This window comes from Arvicanthis niloticus, chromosome 24 (genome assembly GCF_011762505.2).
Source record: "Arvicanthis niloticus isolate mArvNil1 chromosome 24, mArvNil1.pat.X, whole genome shotgun sequence".
In the NCBI taxonomy this organism is placed as follows: Eukaryota; Metazoa; Chordata; class Mammalia; order Rodentia; family Muridae; genus Arvicanthis; species Arvicanthis niloticus.
Window position 1 is genome coordinate 18,854,820 of NC_133432.1, and position 22,992 is coordinate 18,877,811.

At 46.5% G+C, this 22,992-nt stretch overlaps 1 protein-coding gene across 1 annotated transcript in view; it reads right to left on the reverse strand.

The window, feature by feature from the left end:
* Nucleotides 1–19,637, reverse strand: part of Tmem132d (transmembrane protein 132D) — a 625,150-nt gene extending 605,513 nt beyond the window's left edge. Inside the window, exon 1 of the mRNA XM_076922979.1 lies at nucleotides 19,086–19,637. Coding sequence (XP_076779094.1) covers nucleotides 19,086–19,164 — 79 coding nt within the window. The 5' untranslated portion in view covers nucleotides 19,165–19,637. The remainder of the gene's footprint in view (nucleotides 1–19,085) is intronic.
* Between the last annotated feature and the right edge of the window lie 3,355 nt (nucleotides 19,638–22,992).

Genomic DNA, 22,992 nt, shown 5'->3' on the forward strand with positions numbered 1-22,992 from the left:
GAAGAATTGTCTAGATCAGATTAGTCTGTGGGCATGTCCATGAAGATGATTAGTGATTCATGTGGGAATGCCCAACCCACTGATGGCGGCACCATTCCTAGGCAGGTGGGCCTGAACTCTATAAGGAAAATGAATCTGAATGATCCAGCCAGCAGCATTTGTCCATGGATTTTGCTTTGAGTTCCTACCCTTACTTCCCTCAATGATGGGTGTATATAATGTAGAAAGGTAAGTCAAATAAACCCTTCCCTTTTTAAGTTGCTTTTGGTCTGTGTAAGAGTTAGAGAAAGTTACAGTTATGTATGATCCACAACCCCATCCCTAAGTATCTACTTAGAGATAAAAGAAAAACTATATCCATGCCAAAACCATACAGCGTCTTCACAAGGAGTAGCTGAGACATCCATCATCCAGGGAAGACTTAGCAGACTCTTGAGTCAGCCCACTCAGAAATGGGAAGGATCGCGTTCACATTCAGCCACCTGGAGAAATACCAAGAGTGCTACTGTGCCTGGGGAGGGTGTGTAAATAAGTAGGGGCTCTGGAGATAACACACAGTAGGACTCTCATCTTGCAAAATGATCAGGACAGAGTAGACATTCTCAGGGGCAAAGGGGTAACGCTTGGTACCACAGGAAGACATCTGGAGAAGGTGAGAAGTTTCTATAGTTTGGTTTATGACATAGTCATTGGATTATATGAAATTCTCAAAATTTATCCATAAGAAGGTGTTTTTTAGGGCTAGGAAGATGGCTCAGTTTGCTAACCGCTTGCCCTGCAAGGAGCTTGGGTCATCAACACTTGTGTTAAAAAAAAAAAAAAATGGACACAACAACCCACATCTCTATTTTTGGTGCTGGCAAAACAGGAGGACCCTTGGGGTTTACTGACTAACTGATCCAGTCCTATCATTGAGCTCCAGAATCTACGAGAAACCTTTGTCAAGAAAAGTAAGGTAGACAACTGACTGAAGAAAATACTCCATGCCAACCTCAGCTTTTTCACATATGTGCATACATATGTATGCGTGCACATGTCCACACAAGTGCACACACAATATGGGAGTTTTATTGCATTCCAACTACATTTCAGTTACCTAGTCCTCCTCCCAAACACCACATATGTAAGTCCAGTGGACAGTGGGAGCTCCACGCTATACATTAACGGCTCTACTCATGATGGCTCCCCATAGTGACTTTGCTTCCTGCTTCTCAGCCTTTCTCAAGTTTTAAAACTCCCCAGCTAGAGCTGCTGAGGCGCCCCAGGTGACTGTCAGGACTTGGGTCCTGACATGTTGACTCTACTATGTAAGCCAGGCTTGAGACCCCAACGCCAAGAACAATGTTTCTCCGGTATTTCTGATTCTGCAGCGTCCCCCGAAAGCAAACTTCACAAACCCAGGCACCCACTTACATCTCTCCAAAAGTAATCATCCCCATTGGAGTCTCCACAGTTGCTAGGGATGAGGTTGCTGGCGTATTGAACAAATCTTGACATTTGAAGGCTCAGCAATTACATCATTCCTTTGAATGTATCTATTGGAATATAAATAACAGACACCCACCACCATCTATTATAAAATCAAGGAGAAAGTCTTCTTTAACAATCAGAAATATTGTATTGTTCTGCTTCCCCCCCAAAAATACTTAGGCACCTTCTTCTCCCTCACAGTTTTACCTTAACCCAAAAGATGCTTCTAACCTTGATAGTCAAGCATCTGCCATTCCTATTGTGTCTCCCTAAAAGAAAAAAGAAAAAAACCTATGCTTCCATATCCAACAGAAGCTTCTTAAAGCTGTTTCTCACTGCAGGCTTCTCATTATTCAAAAGTTTTATAAGGGGGCTGGAGAGATGGCTCAGGGCTTAAGAGCACTGGCTGCCCTTGCAGAAGACCAGGGTTTGATTCCCAGCACCCACATGGGTGGCTCAAAACCACCTGTAGCCCAAGTTCCAGGGGATCTGACACCCTTTTCTAGCCTCCAGAGGCATTGTATACATTGTATACAGATAAGTTTGCAGGCAAATTCATTCGTATGAAATAAAAATATATAAATCATTTAACTTTCTTTCAGTAAGTCGACATGAGCGTGTTCCTCACTGTACAATCAAACTAAAAGCATAGAACAATTTAATAGAGACTTTACAGGTTTAAAAAGAAAAAAGAGGAGGCTTTTCCATTGCCCACAGCCATGTAATTAATCTGTATAAATAAAACAGATCATAAAGCAAAAGCTAGAAGTTCCTGGAAATTAATAGGAAAATGGTGAGGTGTGAGTGAGCTCAGGGGGCTTGCCCCTCCACAGGACTCTACAGAGAATCACTGGTTGCTGGGGAAGGAGATTTTCTTCAGTGGTGTGGATGCTGGCAAGTTGCCTATGGTCCAGTGAATAACCCTTCACCCCACACTCCTGAAAGCAGAAATAGAGTCAATGGGTCATCAAGAAAAGTAGAAGGGGGCCAGAAGAGGGACGAGATGGAAAGTGAAAAATGATCCCTGAGACAAGACAAGAGTGGGCAACAGAGAATAAACACAATCAAAATATGCTATATACATATACATCATATGCATATACATGGGACAAGAGTAGGTAACAGAATAAACACAATCAAAATATACTATGTATATATACATATACACATATGTATCTGTATACATATATATACATATAGGACAAGACAAGAGTGGGCAACAGAATAAACACAATCATAATGTACTATGTGTATATACATATACATGGGACAAGAGTGGTCAACAGAGAATAAACATGATCAAAATATATGATATACATACATATGTGAGTTTTACTGCTTATATGTGTAAATGTGAAATTTAAAAGAAAGTAAATATATCAGAAGGAAGTGTACTTCTGCACAGAGCCAGGGGCAGGAAGTGAACCATGCACTCAGGATTCAAGAAGCCAGGGTGCTTTTGTCTGTGCTCATCTCCCCTTTCTGAAAGAGACTGGATCCAGAACACTGTGTCATAACAGGGTACCCAGCAGCCCAGGTCCAGGGATCCTGGCAATCAAAGAAGAGATGCCATGCCTAAGAGGTGGCCCTGGAGAGACTGCTGCCCTCCCCCATCTGGAGATAGATGCCCTTTATCGATGGACCAATGTGGGATGGAAGACCAACCAATGGGCTCACCAATTCAGAACTGCAGAAAAACCCACAGTTTTGGAACCCACTCCTTACCCCAAAACACACTGACAGCAGACCATCTGTCAACCCAAAGTCACACCTGTGACATGACAGAGTTGGAGGAGAGCTGACAAGTCTACCTGTTGCTGGCCTATTCCCGCCCCCCCCCCCATCCTGTTATTTATCAGTTTTACATCCCTTTTGATTCACAGGGGCTTTTAAATTATAAAAGAGTGACAGAGGAGGTGACCCAGTAGGTAAAAGCTTGCTTGAGCAAGCCTGATGACTTGAGTTTAATCTTTGGAACGTATGTTTAAAAAAAAAAAAAAAAAAAAAAAAAAAAAAAGTGCCTGAAACTTCTGCCTTCCTATAGTGAGAGGGAGACAGGCCAAAGAATTCATCAGAAGCCCAGGGGTCAGTCAGTTATCATGGAACATGCTATGTAGTGGCAGATGGAACAAGAGAGACCCTGACTCAAAACAAGATAGAAGACAGACAGATGGAAAATTGTCTTCTGACCTCTACAGGAACCACAGCGCATGAGTGCTTGTACACACACACACACACACACACCATGCACGTACGCATGCATAAACTCGCATACACATATATCCACATATTCACAAAATAAGAATAGCATCCTCTTCCTCTTCAAAACTGAGGTAACCCCCCCCTCCTCCCATTGTGTGACCTTCAGGGACACACATTCTAACTGGCAAAATGAACCACAGTACTGAAGAAGGTGCCAAGCTATTCTGGGAAAACTAAGAGAGAGTAAGCATGACCTTTGACCCCACTGCACACTGCAAGCTTTTGTCAAAGTCTGAGTAAGAGGCTATCTGTAACACTGGTGTGTCTTCCAAGCTGGGTTTCCCTCCTCTTTTTGATGTTATACTTATCTGAAGTGCAGGCAAAACCCAACTCCCTGATGTGTACCACCTAATTAGGGAAATCAAGCAAGACATGTTCTTGGAACAGATACACAGAATTCGGTACGATGAGGCAGGCTTCTTTGTAAACTGCGTTCGCAAGTCTGTACGTCAAAACCACTGCCCTGCCCTGTCCATCCCCCCTCGTTATTGAAGTCCCACCCAGAATGCTAATCATATTACTGAAACTGCTCTCTTCCCTGAGAATTCTTTGCAGCTCTACAGATCTCCCGTCTCGGAACACTGAATGCCTGTAAAACAAGCGATTGTGTGTTTTGATGCTTGCTTTTAAGGGAGCATAACGCAAATATTTATTCACCACGGTAATTTGCATTGTGCGTGTAGTTTTCACATCTAATTAAGGACTCGGAAAAATTACAGTCGTTGGAAACAAAAGCTTACATTGCATTTAAATACACATTCAAAGGATGGAATAACTTCTCCGTGAGGGTGAGATTCCAGACGGGGACTCACCATGGAGGCTGAAACGTGGAATCGCCTGGGAAGTTGAAAAGCTAGAGAAAAAGCTGAGTGTTTACACCTTGGGTTGAAAACTGTTGTGGCTGTAAAAGCTGGATGCTCCTATCCTGTTCCTCACGGGCAGCCATGCTTCCTAATATTGTCAGCATCCCTTCCCTATGTTCCCCGGAGAGTCTTAGAGCTCCACTCCAGCCTTTGCACAGAGGACCTGCAATCTGAACCATCAGTTCCTGCTGTCTTTACCCGCCACATCTTAACTGAGTGTGGTCCTTGGTTCACAAAGGTCTCCTAGAGCAAGAACTTGGATTGCTATTTGGAAGAAGTCTTTAAGGAAGGGGGGGAAAAGCTGTTTTTCTGAATTGAGGGTAAAGGGATGTCACTCTGAACTAGGGCATCCTTTTGCCTAAAGGACGGACAGATGTGAAGTCAAGGGAAAAGATTAGACATGTTAGATTCCTCGGGTCTCACTAAAGCCTCCAAATCAAGCCTGGCATGATGTCAACCCTCAATCCCAACATGTCAGCTATGTGAAGTGAAGAAGATGTAACTGGGGCCCTTCCAAACAGGAAACCAAGCCCTCTCAGGCTAATCCACCTGATGTGGACTCATCTGGCACACTCTGACTATTGTGGCCCTTCAATACATTCACATTTTTCTACATCTCTTCCCAAAATGCTATCAGGAGGGGAAAGAACACATCTGCTTAATCAATGAAGCCCAGCAGAAGTCCTCCATCCAATCCATTATTTTGGATGGTTCCCTCACACACACTATGCACAGATCCTGAAGAGAGGTGTACACAGCTGAAGACCTGCAATGATCCATTTGAGGTGGCATCCCCAAATGTTTATCCAATGTTAAACACCTGATGTTTCTTCCCCATAGCTTCTAGATCACAATGGATACTTCATAAGCCTAGGCATGAGCAGCTGCCTAGAAACAGCCTCATGAAAACCATCCCAAAAAAAAAAAAAAAAAAAAAAAAAAAAAAGTTTGCCGGGTATGGTGGCACACGCCTTTAATCCCAGCACTTGGGAGGCAGAGGCAGGCGGATTTCTGAGTTCGAGGCCAGCCTGGTCTACAGAGTGAGTTCCAGGACAGGCAGGACTACACAGAGAAACCCTGCCTCGAAAAAACCAAAAAACAAACAAACAAACAAACAAACAAACAAACAAACCATCCCTGAGTGGTCTCTACCAAACCAGGCCCAGGTAAGAGTCCTTGGATCTCTTCCCACCATCTTCTTGGGAAGCAAATGTCAGAGAAGACAGGCTACATATATTTCATGTTGGTACGAGTCTCATGGTTTGGATCTGAAGTGCCTCTATTTTATTGGCATGTGCCAAGCACACATGAAGGGGTTCAGTAGACATTATTGTACATTGTATACTCAGATCGTCTCCTCCCTGGAGTCCCATTCTCCTCCTACTCCCAGTGTTCCATCCTTTTTCTTTCTCCCTGGTCCGTCTTCTACCCCCATACAAACTCTCCTCCTTCTCCCCGTTACAAGGTATATATTTATTCTGGTGGCCCAGTGAGTTTCCTTAGGACCGCTTACAAGAGCACAGGCTCTTACCAATGGTTGCACCCCTGAAGAAAACCTCTCTCCCTCAGCAACAATTGGATCCTCAGAAAAGGGAAGGGTCTCATGACCTTCTCGCCCTCGATCCAATTAACTTCCTATAGGTACGGGGTTCGGGATAAACTCGTGAGTTCTTCTCCTCACCCTGGCAGGAGATGAACAGGCTCATTCTTGTTGAGGTCTTGCAAGGCTGATAATCACATCTGCTGTGAGATCAACAGAGTTGTATTAATGTCTCCAAAGACTAGCATGTTGAAAGCTTGATCCCCAGGGTGGCAAGACTAAGAGGTAGGGCCTTTGGAAAGTAATTGGATCATAAGGGCTCTGAATGCATGAGAGGAGTGAGTCATTGGTGGGGCCATAGCAGAATGGGGGGTGGGGGATGGAAACTAGAAGACTTGGGGGATTCGCCCTTGAAATGTGCATCTTGTTTCTGCCCCCTTTCCTTGCTGTCTGCCTCCTGTCCATCACAAGCTGAACCTCTTTTTCGCTAGTATGGTTCTCTGCCTTGATGCACTATTCAAAAGCAGCAGAGCCAAGTAGAGCCAAAGACCAAACCCCCAAAAGCCTGGGTCACAGCAAAAAGCTCTTCTTCTCTAAGCTGATTCTCTCAGGCATGTTGTCACAGCAACAGAGAGCTAACTTGTGTCGATAATCCATTTGGACAGGATGAACTCTTCTGTGGTCAACACACTGGCACAGGGTAGGCCAGAGCATCTCCCGCAAGGCTCAGAATGCCAGGATCCTGTAGGTGAGACACACAGACAGTGATGAAACCTGAACTCTGGTCTGGTGGGTCCTCGTGAGCAGCTGCCTCCGCTGAAATGAAGCAGCAAGCAGAGAAAAAGGCTGACCCTAAATGGGGTCAGCCTCTACTATGAAAGCAACGATGGGTATCTGATTATTTGGGGCAGCCCTACCCTGTGCTGGAGGGTCCAGGCCCAGGGTCACAGGTGAACCAGGGATCCTGGGATTTATATCAGAATAAGAGCACACTCTGGCTAGGAATTTCCACAGGTAGAGAATGCTTCCAGTGTCCAGAGACCCTGCAAAACCCAATATGGTACCTTCCGCCATAGTGGGCTATATTTTGTGGTCAGCTGATCAGAAATTTGGCCTACAGTGCTCAAGGCCAACTCGTGGCAGAGGGAGTTCAGAAAGGTCTTTAGGGGAAGTCAGGATGACAGCGTCCTTTACACACATGGAAGTCATCATTCTCCATTGCTGTCACACAGCCTTACCAAGCAATGACAACCACCCATGCCTCAGTTTCCCCCACTTACTGGGAACCTCCTGAGGGGTGATTTCACCATCATATCTAATCTGAGGCTGCTTTTGGCCGTGTTCACAGTTGGTCCTCAAAAATAATCTGGGATTTCAGTGAGATTCTCTATTGGAGATAAAACCTAGAGGCAAGCCGATTCCTCAACTGAGCATGAGTGGGCTATCCAAGGACTCAGGCAGCCAGGTGATGGGGGTGGGCAGGAGTCCTTGCATCCAATGGAAGCCATAGGAAGAAACATTTATTCCAAGCAAGAATGTGCACCTGCAGCTTTGAGTCTGACATAGATGGCCAAAGGAAGCACGCCTAAGCCCACTTCCTCTTCTACATGTAAATGCATCTTGTCTCCTCATAACCATGAAACCAAAGTCTCGTTCTCTCTGCAGTCTTCCCGTGGACACCCTCACAACTTCACCCTGCAGATGCGGAAACCACAGCTATAGACAAATCTCCATCACACGCCAGCTTCTTTCCTGTTTCCCAATTCTTCCACCATCAAAAGCCAGCATCCCAGGACTCAGGACCACACTCAGAGAGAAACAAAGCCTCGTCACTCACTATCATAGTTCTCTGTGAGTGGGAGGCTAAGCTGTACCCACAGGGCATCAAAGCAATCAGCAGGAGTCACTAATGGCAGAAACTGACCGTGTACAACATTGAGGGTCACTGAGGAACTCAGAAGCCTCTCTACCTCACAGCTTGGGGTAGTGGAGGGCCCATTCTTTCAGGAAAGCACTTCACAACAAACACAGTCTACAGTGATCAAGTAAATGCAACACAAGAAAGTTACAAAACAAAAACTGTGCTGTACATGATAGCAAGAAGCTGCATTATATAATTGTCCAGCGAAGGCAGAAAGCCCTAAATTATAGCAAGGCATTAAATTATATATATTCAGAATATATTTTTAAAATGTAAGGACATGCTTATATAAACACATGAACTCAAAAGACTTGAAAATAAACTACATGTACATCCTATATATAAGCGGATTAAGAACTCACAGAAAAACAACCAGCAAAAAAAAAAAAAAAAAATACATAAAATGCAAAACCATTGGGATTAGGCAGTGAGACTCTTTCTTTTTATCTCTTATTTTGAAGTAACTTGAAGGAGCTTATCACAAAAATTAATAAATAACTGCAGGGCCAGAGGACCTGAATTTGAATCCCAGCCCCCACATCCAGGCAGCTCACATCACTCCAGCTTCAGTGGATCTGGTGCCCTCTTCTGGCCTCCACGGGCACTACACTCATGTGGCATATACACACAGGAGACATAAGGAAATAAAGTATCTGCAGTGGAGTGAAAGAGGAAGAAAGAAGGAAAGAGAAAAAACAGAGTTTGAAATAAAAGAAAGCTGAGGATTAACCTTATTAAGAAGACCATGAGAACAACATCTGTAATTTTATATATAGCAAGTTCAGCCCTGGGAGGACAATAATGAAGAGAGATGAAGCCCGGTTCACATAGAAAGCCCTCCATATTCACAGGGCAGGAAGTACAAACCATGATTTCCCCTGGTTCTGACACAATGAAATAGCCTTCCATGCTTCAGACCAAAAGAGGCATCTGAGCCTAAATGCATTGTGCCCTTTAAAACTTGTCATAATGGTGTGTCCTAAATACCTAGAGATACTGGCTGAAGAAGGCTACAGGGCTTGTTCTGTACAGACACTGGAGACATCCTGAATTTAGTCTCCCAAGGTCTCCTTAGCATTCTCTCCTCCCCCTTTCCCTCTTCCCCTTCCTCCTCTTTGTTATTTCTTACCACCTTTAGATATCCCCATGATCCCCCAGACTTCATTTTTAATACTGTAAAAACTGAATACAAAAATTTCCCATTGGCCATTGGAAGAAATTCATCAAAACTGAATTAACCAACCTTCACATTTGGGTCTCTGCTCTTTTCCCAACCTATACTGAGGCTTCAAGGTACTCTTCAAGCAGTGAGTTGATCCCAGGATCCCAGAGCCCTAGAAGCAGCCTATTCCACCATCACTCTCTCCTGAACTCCAGCTACAAAATCTGTACAGAAGGCCAAGACAGACATTCATTCAAAAGTAACAAGCCCATTGAATGGTCTCATTCATCTTTACAAAACTGCTAAAAACAAAAGTCTTCTTCTCAACAGCCTAGGTTAGACAGCTGTTATTTTAAGCCCTATGCCCAGGTTCTTCCCCCCTATAGAATGGACAGGATGATGGGCAGGATGACAGATGGGATGACGGTAGGATGATTGGCAGGATGATGGGAGGGATCATGGATGGGATCATGGGAGGGATGATAGACAGGATGATGGGTGGGATGATGGATGGGATGGGCAGGATAATAAACAAGATGATAGGTGAGATGATGTATGAGATGATGGACAGGATGATGGGTGGGATAATGGATGGGATGATGGGAGGGATGATGGATGGAATGATGAACAGGATAATGGGTGGGATGATGGACAGGATGATATGCGGAATGATGGGTGGGATGATGGGCAGGGTGATGGGTGGGATGATGGGAGGGATGATGGGTGGGATGATGGGTGGGATGATGGGTGGGATGATAGGCAGGATAATGAGCAGGATGATGGGCAGGATGATGGGTGGGATGATGGGAGGGATGATGGGTGGAATGATGGACGGGATGATGGGTGGAATGATGGGTGGGATGATGGGCAGGATGATGGGAGAGATGATGGGTGGGATGATGGGCAGGATGATGGGAGAGATGATGGGTGGGATGATGGACAGAATGATGGGTGGGATGAAGGGTGGGATGATGGACAGGATGATATGTGGGATGATGGGAGGGATGATGGATGGGATGATGAATGGAATGGTGGATGAGATGGTGGACAGGATGGTAGACAGGATGGTGGTGAGGTTCTGAGAAGTGAGTAAAGGTGAGATATCTAGGAGTCCACTTGCCTCAAAAGAGCACTTGGTAAGCAGGAAGACCACTCTATGTGTGGCTGATACTCAGTAAGCAAAAAGACCTGATGGAGTCCTCCTCTGAGCCTGGCCACCCCCTCCCATCCCTGAAGCCCTGGAAACAGGCACATCCTTTCTGGCAGAGGCCATGCAGTGAACATGGTCTCCCAAGTCAGCACCACATAACTCCCACAACTGGCTGTGATCACATGAGGGATAGTCGTGTCTCCTCCTCAGACTACTGTGTATCCCCGGCCTTGACCTTGATCCTCTTCGTATACACCTGCACTTCCACTGGCCACCCAGAAAAACAGCCTGCAGTGCTAACACTGTGCTACCCAGTTACCTGGCAGAACACCCGCTCTGATGCTTCAGGGATCTGGGGTAGGTTCTCACCACGCAGGAAACGCAGTCCCTTCCACTGTGACACTGACTTGAAGGGACATTATCTTAAAAGTACACCCACATCTGAGCCCTCTCTGAATATCTACTCTTTCCCTGGGAAAACCATCTTTACCCAGTAAAGAAAGTAGACACGGGCCAGGAAGCCACATGCACGGAAACATATGTTTCCCAGATTCTCTCTCTCTTCTGATGCATTTTGGCTTTTGAGTTCTCTAGACTAAGCTTTGGGTTATAGCAGGAGGCTGCAGCTGCCTTGCTGCCATGCTATACACCTGCCACCCCTCGCAACTGCCAAAGAAGTGGCTGCTGGGAACAGGGCCGGGGTCCTAGGGCCAGAGAAGGACTGCTTTGAAACCAAATTAGCCTACTGCTCTGGTGACTTGAGATTGTCACATGGGCTTCCAATCTCAGTTGGGAGTTTACTCTCTTCTCCTCCTACTCCCAAAAGAAGCAAGCAAAAAAAAAAAAAAAAAAAAAAAAAAAAAAAAAATAAAATGTGACAAATACCGGATGGACTCAGAGTCCCCAAAACATAACAATTTAATGCCACCTGCATAAAAAAAAACTCAGTGCCACTAGAAAACCCTTTGCAACCTCTCTCTCCTCTTGAGTGTATATCTGAGTCTCCCTCCAGTCATGTGCTCAAGGTCAGAGAAAAAGTCAAGAAATGAAACTTTGAGCCATCTTCCAGAAGCTAACTTTTCCATGGCGGCTCCCAGCTTCCCTGTTCTGAGCACAAGCCTTTGATCCCATTCTCAAACATTTGCCACAAGTGTGTTCACTTTCAAGTTTGGGGGGTCTCCACCCTATATAAATTCTTAATTTCTGGAACTGAGGTAACATATGGGATGGGATATTTCTATAGATAAAATAAAGCGCCCTTAAAAACCAACAATTTAAGGGGCTGGAGAGGTGGTTCAGCAGTTGACAGTTCTTGTTAATCTTGCAGAGGACCCTAGTTCAGTTCTGAGAATCCACACCAGGCAGCTCACACCCACCTATAACTTCCATTCACTGCAGGGGACCTAACGCCCCCTTCTGGTATCCACAGGCATTGCACTCACGTGCATATACACCCACATAGACAACACCAATACATATAATTTTTTAAATATGTTTTACAAAAGCCAGCAAATATTGGCGTTTTTTTCTTTTATAAAAGCCAGCATTTAAGATGTATCGCAACAGAATTTGTAAATAAATGACAAGCTTGCATATTAATAACCTGAGTCTCAGGTCTTATTTCCTAACAGGCTGGCTCCCTGATCACTCTGCTTGAGTCCCCACAATATTATTTCCACGCCTCACTGAAGCTTGATTCTGGCATCCAAAGTCCAACTCACAAATCCATATGCTCACAGGCTCCCACACCCACCTCTTGCGAATGGGAAGACCATGTGTCTGTCTTCATCTTACGTATGTCCCCCTCTTTCTTGTCAGCTTTCCAAAGTAGTCACCAAAGCTCATCTGTTCTTTAATCCTGAATGAGTGGAGGTCGCCTGTCAACCTTGTGTTACCCAGGAAGCCATGTGCACAAGTACAATAGACATACAGATATACCCATGAATCCCTGTTTTCATTAGCAAATCACTATTGTTGTTGTTGTTGTTGTTGTTGTTGTGCATGTATACATCCTATGTATGTGTGCATGCATTGTAAAGTTACAGGTGCACTATTCCTCAGGATGCCATCCATCTCACTTGTTATTTGAGACAGAGTCTTTCAGGAGCCCAGAACTCACTAGTTCAGCTAGGCTGGCTGACAGCAAGCCTAGGAGGATCCACTTCCCTCCACCTCCCCAGCACAGGGAAGGCAAGCACACATAACCACACACCTTTCACACAGTAGGCACTTAACTGACCAAACCATCCCCGACCCAGGCTCTGAATTCTTCAAGTAGTTGTCCCAGGTTGCCCACAAATCTCATCTCACAGCATCATAGAACCTCCTCCACAGCCCAGGAATTCAACTCTAGGTCTCAGTCGATTTGAGCTATTATTCCTGATTACCATCGACAAAATAAAGAGTGAGAAAATTAAACGGCATACTACATTTCTATTCATTTGCCCAACACATATTGAGTATCTATCCTGTCCTGGGCTCTGAGCTTACACTAAAGGGAGAGAGACTCTGCATTAAACCCTCAAGGGCATTCCTGCTGGACATATAGCTTAAACATACAATCACAGCCAACAGAGAGCACAGTTAAGAGTGGGGCGGCGACATCAGAAGTCAGACCCTGCGGCTCTCCCTGGTCAGATCCTGAACCAGCTTCTCTGAGCTTCAAGTTCATCATCAGCCTCGCTGGTTTGTCTGCAAGTTTGTGAATATCACCAGGATAAATCTCTCGGCACAGTTCCTGCCACCAAAAATTGCTGGGGAAATTAACCATTATGACTATTAGCCAATGTATCCCAGTAGCCATTTAAATTACTGGAAAAAGACGCCGAGCCTTTTACTGCCAGGCAAAGGTTCTTCAGGCAATATTTTATACTCTTAAGCACACTTAAAAATTTTATTGACCCTCTGCAATGTCCAAAAAGCTATGCTAAATACTAAAGAGAAGTCAAAGATAGGGAAAAAAAATAGTTATTTGTTACTTTAGGGGAACTTAAAGACTCGAAGGAGGGCTACAAAATGGGTTTTGAAGGTCACGCCTATGGACTTGTGGAAGGTGGGGGGACATGTCCCCCAGCCTCTCAGAGTTATTAGCATTCAAATCCCTGGGTCCTAAGACTTTGATCACCTCGTTTGGAGATAAAAACTGGCATGAAGGTAAATGAAGTCTTGGAGCATTTGGGTAGCCATCAAACTGCATGTACTGTAGCAAGAGGTGGGGGTGGGAGACATGCACAGGGGACACAGAGCAGGATGGAGGTCTAAGATGGAAGCAGGAGAGATGGGAGATGCTGCAGGGTAGGAAGCATAAAGAGAAAAGGAGGAAGGAACATGGAAGAAGTCTGGTGTGCGCCATTTGGCCATCTAGAACACTGGGTAAGGAAAAGCCCCAAAATGGCTGGCTAGAAGCCACAAGGAGCTATGAGGGCCAGAAGCATCCTGCCTCCTCAGTTTCCTGCCACTGGGCTCCCAGTCTCCAGAGTTTCTGGCTGTCTGAAGTCATAATGTTGGGGACCATTTGTTACAGTAGCCATGGGGAACTCATACTCGCTTGGACCAAAATCCATCCTTGGTCCCTTGGTCCTTGGTTCCTGATGGCTTTGTTGTTTCGTTTTGTTTTGGCTTGTTTAGTTCTCACTGCAGAGTTGAGGATGACCTTGAATGCTTTTTAAGGTTTTTTTTTAATTACATTTATGTATGTATGCATGCATGTATGTGTGGGCATGACCATGCCACGGCTTGCATGTTGAGGTCAGAGGACAACCTGTGGGAGTCAGTTCTCTCCTTCCACTGTGTGAGTCTCAGCAATCAATTAGCAGCAAATGTCTTTACGCACAGAGCCATCTCAGAGGCACCACTGCCTGTTTGTTTGATTGATTGATTGACTGACTGATTGATTGTTACCACTTGAGCCCCTCACACAGGACATCAAAAAGAGACCACCGGGTTTCCCATTCACTTGGATGATTCTGAGAGGTGATACTAATGCTGTCCTCCCAGTTCTCCCTAGCCCACCGCTCCCCCCCCCCCCGGCTCAGTGTTGCAATGTGACCTCCATCACTCCTTCTGCCCCACCTATACCAACTCTCTTTAGTCCATGGTCCAGACTCTCCCCTCTTTTTGCACAACTCCCTCCCCAGGCTGACCTCACCGCTGACATTAACCATCAGAAAAAAGCTCCCAAGCAGTTACTCTTATCAAACGCTGATGTACCTTTTGGGAGAGACACTAGTCCTGTCCCTCCGAGTGTGTGCCATGGCTCCTCCTTGGGGTATGCTCTCTCTCATTGCTCCATATACCACAGGCTCAGAGAAGCCAGAGCGGACCTGTGTCCTCCCTTACGACTGTATCCCCTGCAATACAGTATGGGAGGAGCAGAGCTACTGGGGGAGGGGCATTACTATTATGAATTAGAAAAGGGGGGAATGAAGCAAGCCACAAGACAGAAGGAAGAGGGGGTTGTTGAACACAGAGCCACCAAGGTTTACCCCTGCCAATTAAAACGAAGTGGCTTGTGGCACTTTGAAATTGACAGACCATAAACTTCTTCTAGTATGAGGACTCTTGAGGACCTAGCCCTGTGTCCCCAGAACACTGACAAATACTTCCTGTGCAGGTAAAAGATGGCTTTCAGTATTTGTTGGATGGATGAATGGGTAGAGAATGGATGGGTGGATGGATGGATTACTGGATTGGGTAGATGGTGGATAGATGGATGAACTGGACTAGGTAAATGGATTTACAGATAGAAGACTGGATTGGATGGATGGATGGATGGATGGATGGATAAAAGGATAAATAGATCAACGGGATTGGCTGAGAAAATGGATGGATATATGCATAATAATCAGTTAAATAAATACATGATAAACAGATTAATTAGAAATATAGTGGTATACGTTTACATAATAATGCATTTTTAAATATTCAGTGCAGTCCTTTATCTTGGCTCCTTAAGAGTGGAACTCAAGTAAACAGACCTCCCAACTCTTAAAAACTTGGGCAAAACTTGGGCAAAAAAAAAAAAAAAAAAGTTGTTTTGTTTTAAAAACATGTTCTTATCGTGTAGCCCAGGCTTGCCTGGAACTTAAGATCCCCCTGCTTCAGCCTCTGGAGATTATAGGTATGTACCACGCCTAACCACACATAAGCGTGTTTTAAATAAAATCACATTCCAATTTACATCGTCAACTCAAAGAAAAGCCGGCTTCCCGCCTTCTTAGTCCCCTACAGTCTAATTTTTACAGCATTTAAACATGAGCAATAAAGCCAGTTTCCTGAGTCCTTTCTTTCTCCCTACCCCCATACATAGACACACACTCCCTTGCTATCTCTCTTTCTAAGTCTCTCATGCCTTAAAAATGACCCCTTTGATGGGACAGTCACTGTAAACAGAGTCACGCCCCCTACCACCTAAACCTGCAGGAGCTCAACCTTCCCTTAGCAGAGGCTGCTCCCACTGCCCTCAGGCATCCTCCTCTGAAGCTGAGTGGAGGCACTTGAAGCAGTCCACCCAGGATAAGAACTCCCCCCACACAGGATGTTCCATGCACCCAGCTGGCAGCAGGCATTGCACATGACCATCAAGGCCCAGGCACAGATGCCACAGCACTGCAGAGGCTCCTCCCAGCTTCGTGGGTATCAGCATCTGCTTCTCAGGGGCATTTGGCAGAGAACAGCATGCAGAGTGACTAGTGAGAGAGAAGGTGGGGACAGGTGACAGTTTTCCAGACATTGCATTTAAAACCCACCTAGGTCTCTGGCTGTCTCCAGTCTCCCCATAGGTTTGTTTTTGTTTTTGTTTTGTTTGTTTGTTTGTTTGTTTTGGTTGGTTGGTTTTTGTTTTATTTTTGTTTGTTTGTTTGTTTGTTTCTCCTTCTCAGCTAAGTGTCCTTATGCCTACCCCACTTGAAAAACTCAGAGCCATATACTCGAGCATCTGCAGACAGACTCTAGTGTAAACACAAGGCCTAAGCTCCCTGACCCAGTAAGGTCACTCTGTAGAGAAGTTTGGGACCACAAGCCAAGGGCAACCACAAATGGTATTTCATATCATGGCCCCCCAGATCCTCAGGAGACAGAAACACAAAACAGAACATTCTACTTATGTTTCAATTTCCAAAGAGTCAGGTGAGGGTAGGTCTGCCATATTCACTCATGAAAGTGAGACATTTACAAAATCCAAGGTCACTGGGCTGATTGGCCAAGGTCATTAGCACATGAAAATATGTGTTGTATTGTATTTAAGGGTTCCCACTGGGGGAAAAAAAAGAGTAAAAACAATAACACAATACAGTAGATATTTAGTATTTGATACCAGCTCCATTTTTCATTCAGTCCCAGACAAACTAGACATTTGAGAGTGTGTGTTTACTTGATTGAAATGTTCTCCTGTGTAGCCCATGCACGACTTCAAGTAAGTTAGAAGCTGCAGACATGAATAGGGAGATAGCTCTATGGAGAAAGTCTGTTTGCCTTGTAAAGGTAAGGACATGAGTTCTAACCCCCAACACCCATGTAAACACTAGGCAGGCATGATAGCCACCTATAAACCCATCAATACAGACTCAGGGGATCCCCTAGGTATGTTGAGTAGGGAGACCAGCCATTCTAATCAGTGTGCTCTGGGTTCAGCAAGAGTCCATGCCTCAATATGTAAAAGGGAAAATAATCAAAGAAGAAGCAGTTGATGCCGACTTCCAGCCTCTATGTGAATGTACAAGCACATTCCCATCTACCCACGAACACGTATGCACCCATGCTAACATGCAAACTATACATGCACACACTCGCTACACATGTAAAAACAGATGAGTTTCTAGAAAGAACTTATAGGTAATCACACAACTTGAGAGGAAAGTAGGAAAAGAAATGGAACCAACACCAGACTGTCCTTGGGTGTACGTCATGCCTGCCCCTCTGAAGTCCCCCTTTTACACTATTTGATACCCATTCCATCATCCCTATTCTTCCCAGCTGAGAACCAGAGCTGTGTTACCTCACTCGTGCTCAGCCTTCAGCCTTGCTCACAGCGTGAAGGTTCCCCACACTCTGACTGGGCTTCAACAGTCTGCCTGAGGCAGGCTCCCAGTCTTCAAAGTTTAAGCAAAGAACCTTACATGACGTTAAGGTCATTGACAAACTGGGTTCTAGCCATTGGGAGATGCTCTACCTCCCACCCCGGACATACAGTACCTTGTTTAAGGACAAGTTCAAAAGCACCCAGGGAAAGGTGGTTTTCATTAACACAGCTGCTCATAATGAGGGACTCAGTAAAGGAGTGAGGGAACACCATTGTTAGTGTAGAGTCCAATGCCTTGCTTAATAAAGCCTTGCTATTAAGGAGTAAAAACAAAGACGTCTATTCTTATCAAACCAAGCAAACAAGGATACAGCATGCCTCCCAGCCATGCTGGAATGGCATCATGGCCCTGAAGCCAGGTTTTTAACCTAAGGTCAGCTTTTTTTTTTTTTTTTTTTTTTATTTTATTTTATTTTATTTTTTTATACCAACCTCCTCTTTGGTTTCCAGTGTATTCTACACCCCCAAAGCTGTGGCTTCCTCCCAGGAAGGGGGAGCTACTCCTCATTTAGCTTACCTGAGCCCCCTTCAACAGCACTTGAAAACACAGTGACATAGATAAACACCTAACCACCCCCCCTTGCAACCATTCCCACGCAAAAAAAAAAAAAAAAAAAAAAGCCCAGCAATCAATCTGCCTAACTCTACAAGCTCCTAAGTAACTAGACTGCCAGATACCAGAGAAGCCAGAAACCAAAATCAACATCACTAAAAGATTGTGCTTGTCAACTGGCTAGGAAGTTTCAGGGAGATGTGACCTGATAAATATTCACAGAGAAATATGTTTACAGGGTTTTTCCAGCACACGGAAGACCGAAAAGAATCTTGACTTTTGCTGTAGAAAGGGGGTTGGGGGGGAGGGTTGAGCAAGCTACCCACAAATAGAAACCACCTGATCGGTCAGGAAGATGTGTAGAGTCCATCTACCGAGTCCTGTGGATCGCAATTCCTCTGCAAGGCATTTCTGTCCCAAGCTTCCGAATTTGCTTGTACCAGGCAGAGAGTTAAGGAAGATGGTAACAGCAGGTAAGCAGGGTAGGAAAGGCTTCCTGGTTCTACTCACAAGCCCCAGGTCAGGACCCCACTGGGAAGACTTGGGTCAGACAGACAGTAGAGCATCCTGTGTAGGTATTGACCCCCACCCCCACCCCGCACCACACACACACACACACACACAGCAGCAGCAGCAGCAGCTGCAGAAGGCCGACCCAGGAGACCCTGGGCTGAAAGGGACTCTGGCCAACTGTGTTCTTAACGGCCCAGCCCTTGGTACACTAGCTGACATTCCCATACAGCAGGGCTGTTCGGGATTATTTCTAAACCGGTTAGGGCCAGTTGGGAAGTCCACACCAAATTCCAGAAAGCTTTCAGGTCCAGGGCACCATAGGCTTCCCCAGTTTCCTCTTGTCCCTTAGGCACGTTCTCCTAGGGCATCCTACCAAGACTTCCAAGGAAATCACCTGCTGCCAAGGTGCCTGCTCCAGACCTTGGCTCCGCAAGCCTGTTACACACACACACACACACACACACACACACACACACTCCCATGCCATGCCTCTCCGGGCCGCCCACATCCACATCCACATCCACTCTCAGCAAAGTTAAGTCCCCGGGGCCCAGGTAGCCCCAGCATCCTCACCTTTGGAGAAAAGGGCAGCTAGGCTGATGAGCACGGGAGACCAGAGGTACCACAGCGTCCCCATCTCAGATGGGCACATCCTGGAGACTCGGAGCGCGGGTCCTCTGCTCCTCCGTGGTGTCCTCTGGCTGAAGAAGGGATGTCGCCAGATTCCCGGGGAAGAGAAGCTGAACTGGATGGCCAAGACGCATCTGGCTAGGGACCCGAGCAGCAGGGCCACCCTGTGCCGGGTCCCCACAGGTCCACAGCCAGGCCGCTCAGGCTCCGGGGTCCCGCAGCGCAGGCCGAGGCTCACCTCAGTGTTTCGACTGCGCTGAGAACTGGCTGGTGAATTGAATTTCACTCCACAAGGGGGGTCTCCGGTGTTGTGTCCCCAAGCACGGAGAGCGCTCTGGGAACTCGGGCAGGGAGGCTGCGGTGGGCTAGCGCGCGCGGGCGGCTGCGGGGCTTCGAGGTTGCGGGGCCCGGGGCGCGGGCAGAGGCGGCGCGGGGGTCCCCGGGCGGGTGGCCAGGCGCGCGTGGGGACCCGGGGCGCGTAGCCTTGCCGCCCCCATCCCGCGCCACGGGGCTTCGGCGCGCGCGCTCCGCCGCCCAAAGTTTGCGGGGAGCTGCGGCTCCACCCCAGCCCGCCCCGGCTCCCCACGCGCGCCCGGCGCACGGCCGGCTCCGGAGACGCGCGGCGCTCGGGGCGGAGGGCGAGCGGCGCGCGGACGAGGAGGCGCGGGCCCGGGGCGGCTGCATCCGAGCGCACCCAGAGCAGCGTGCCCAGGCGGGCTGGGGCTGTTGCTTCCTAATTTCTCTCTCTCTCTTCCTCTACCCCCCTCTCTCTTTTTAAGCCCCACCCTTCTGGAGTGACAGCTGTGAGCCCCAATCCGCAAAGTAGGTCCCACCTTCCCGGTTGCGGGGCGCCCAGCCTCGCGGTCGCCCTCTCTATGTGCTCGAATAGGATGGTGATGCTCAAAGGAGGTTATGGACATCCCGCAAGCCTCGGAGAGCACGCACGAGGACCAGCGTGGATGTCTACGCTCACAACAGGTGTAGAAAGGCCATCTGCCCTGCCTTCTTAGAGCCTTCGGCTGTAGGCGGCTGTCAGGCAAGGACAGCTCAGGATCCCTAACATAAGCTGAAGTGTTCCCAGTGATCTCTAGATTGTGACCCTGGGCTCCCAAAATGATCCCTAAATTCCTGTCCCTGAAAGATTTACATCCTGGCTCCTCGCTGGCCTTTGGGCATCAGGGAATTGGCATTAGGGAAGGTACTTCATTGGAAGGGTAATAGGCCAAGCTTCACTCATGCCTCTCGGAGTCTCTAAGGCAAACTCACACCAAGATACATAATTCTCATGCTAGGGTCTGAGCCAAAGCCCTCCTCAGTACTCCAGGGAGCCTTGGAAAGAAGCAGATTCTGTGGGGATTCAGAGAGGAAACCCAGCATCAGTCCAACGAGTGAATTCACTTCTGCGGATAAAAATGGATTGGGTTAGTTAATTCTCTTTTTGCCGTGACAAAATACTTAACAAAAGTAACTTAAGGGAAAGAGAGTCCGTGTGGGCTCACAGGCAGAGAAGGTGTGTGATGAGTTGGTTAGTTTTTTGTCCAGTTGACGTGAGCTAGAGTCATCTGGAAAGAGGAAACCACAGCTGACTAAATGTCTCCATCAGATCGCCCTGCAGGGAGCCTGTGGGCATTTTCTTGATTAATGATTGCTGTGGGAGGATCCGCTGGAGGCAGTACCGCCCTTAGGCGGGTGGTCCTGGATTGTATAAGAAAGGAAAGCTACAAAAGCCTTGGAGAGCAAGTCAGTAGGCAGCATCCCTCCACTGCTTCTATGTGTCTGCTCCTGTCTCCGGGTTCCTGCTCTAACTTTCTTTCGTGATGGATTTAAACTGTAGGATGAAACCAACCTGTTCCTTTGATCTTTGTTTTTTATCACAGCGTGGCGGCAAAGAGCATGAGGTAGCTGGTCATGTGGTATCTGCAGTCAGGAAATGGGAGCGAGGTCACAGGGCTGATACTCAACATGTTTTCTCTTTTGTGTTCAGTCCCAGGCCTCCATCCATCCATAGTAGCGCCCACATTCAGGGTGATTCTTCCTCTTCGGTTAAACCTCTGTGGGAACATCCAAAGATGTGTCTTCACGCTGACTCTTAACCTAGGACATGATTAACTATCACAGGGCTCACAGAATCTGGCTAAGGAGGCAATCCACGTCTGGGAGCTACAAAACTTATCTTCCAGCTTTAAGCGTTTTCAGCTTCCTGACTTCCAAGGAAGATCAGAGGAGCTGGCTCTCTGTTCTGCCCAAAAACCAGCCCAAAGGACTCTGTCTTTCTGGGTATCCTCATCTTTGGGATGCCAGCTCCTGCTTTGTCCTGTGTGCCTTTCTTTCTGGTGTTCTCTCTGTCTGTCTCTATCTCTCTGCCTCTCTCTCTCTCTCTCTCTCTCTCTCTCTCTCTCTGTCTCTATCTCTCTGTCTCTCTCTGTCTCTCTCTCTCAGTGTGTGTGTCACACATGCATTTTCTGTTTTCTATAAACTTTACAGAGTTGGTGATGCAAAGAACCTGGTTGAAATGACTGCTGCACCCATTCCCGAAGCTGATGTAACAAGGCAGGTGGGACTTCAGGCTGCCTTACTGACCCTTTCCCCAGCTGATGGGGGAAACTGAAATCTCTGGCACAATTTCTCTGAATGACCCCTCACACCTAACCAAGCTCCCCCCTCCCCCCCCCCACACACACACACTTATCTCTCAGTGGCTGATCCAATTGTGTGTATTCACTGTATTTTTAAAGGTTTATTTATATTTATGTTGTGTATGTGAGTGCTTTGCCAACACGTATGTAAATACATTGTGTATGTGTACAGTAACCATGGAGACCAGGAGAGGCCAATCCCCTGGAACTGGAGTTTCAGACAGTTGTAAGCCACCATGTAAGTGCTGGGAATTGAACTTCGGTTCACTGCAAGAGCAGCTGGTATTCTTAAACACTGAGCCATCTCTCTAGATCCCCAAGTAATATATATATACATATATATATTATACATATACATATATATTATATGTATATATATACATATATATGTATATATATATATATATATATGTATGTACAGCCCTGGCTGTCCTGGAACTTGCTCTATAGACCAGGCTGTCCTGAAACTCAAAGATCCACCTGCCTCAGCCTCTGAGTACTGGGATTAAAGGGATGCATCCACCACTGGCCAGCTTGAGTCTAGTTTTAGGACAATCCTTAATTTCATCTCCTAGCAGTTAATGGCCTCTGTGTTTTTTATTTTAAAAATGACTTTCCTCTTTTTTTCTAAATCATTGTCCCTCTGAATCGTAAGCAGCAGGTGATTCTTTTAAGGTATGTCACCGCACAAGGCTTCTCTATGTCCTTAAGATCAAAGAGTTGAGCTGCTGCCTGGAACTTCTTCATCATACGTAGTTATCTGGCAAACATTCTCTCTGTTCAAACTGTGCAGGCCCGACAAGTGGCTAAAATAAGAGGTAAAAATGACTCCCCCTCCAACTCTCTTCATGGGGCTGTTGGAATGTGTGCGCCCACTCCTCTGCAGGCAATTAGCAGAGCTAATGGTGGGGGAGCCACTCCTTAGGAAGGCCTGCGAGCATTCATGGCTGCCTGCCAGGTCCTCGGCTGCAGCCTGGTGCCAGAGGGACCCTTTCCTATTGGATCCACCAGCCCTGTCACTCTCAACGGTCAGAAGTGTGCTTTCCTCCAAGAATATGTGTTTCATCTGCAAAGCTATAAATCAATTGGAAGCCAAACTCTACCAATGATTAAACAGCATTAACTGTTCATGCCAAGTGTGCGAAGCTCGACACCATACGGACTCACCATTTTACAGAAAGATACGGTCCTCCAGCCAGTTTTTTAAAAATACC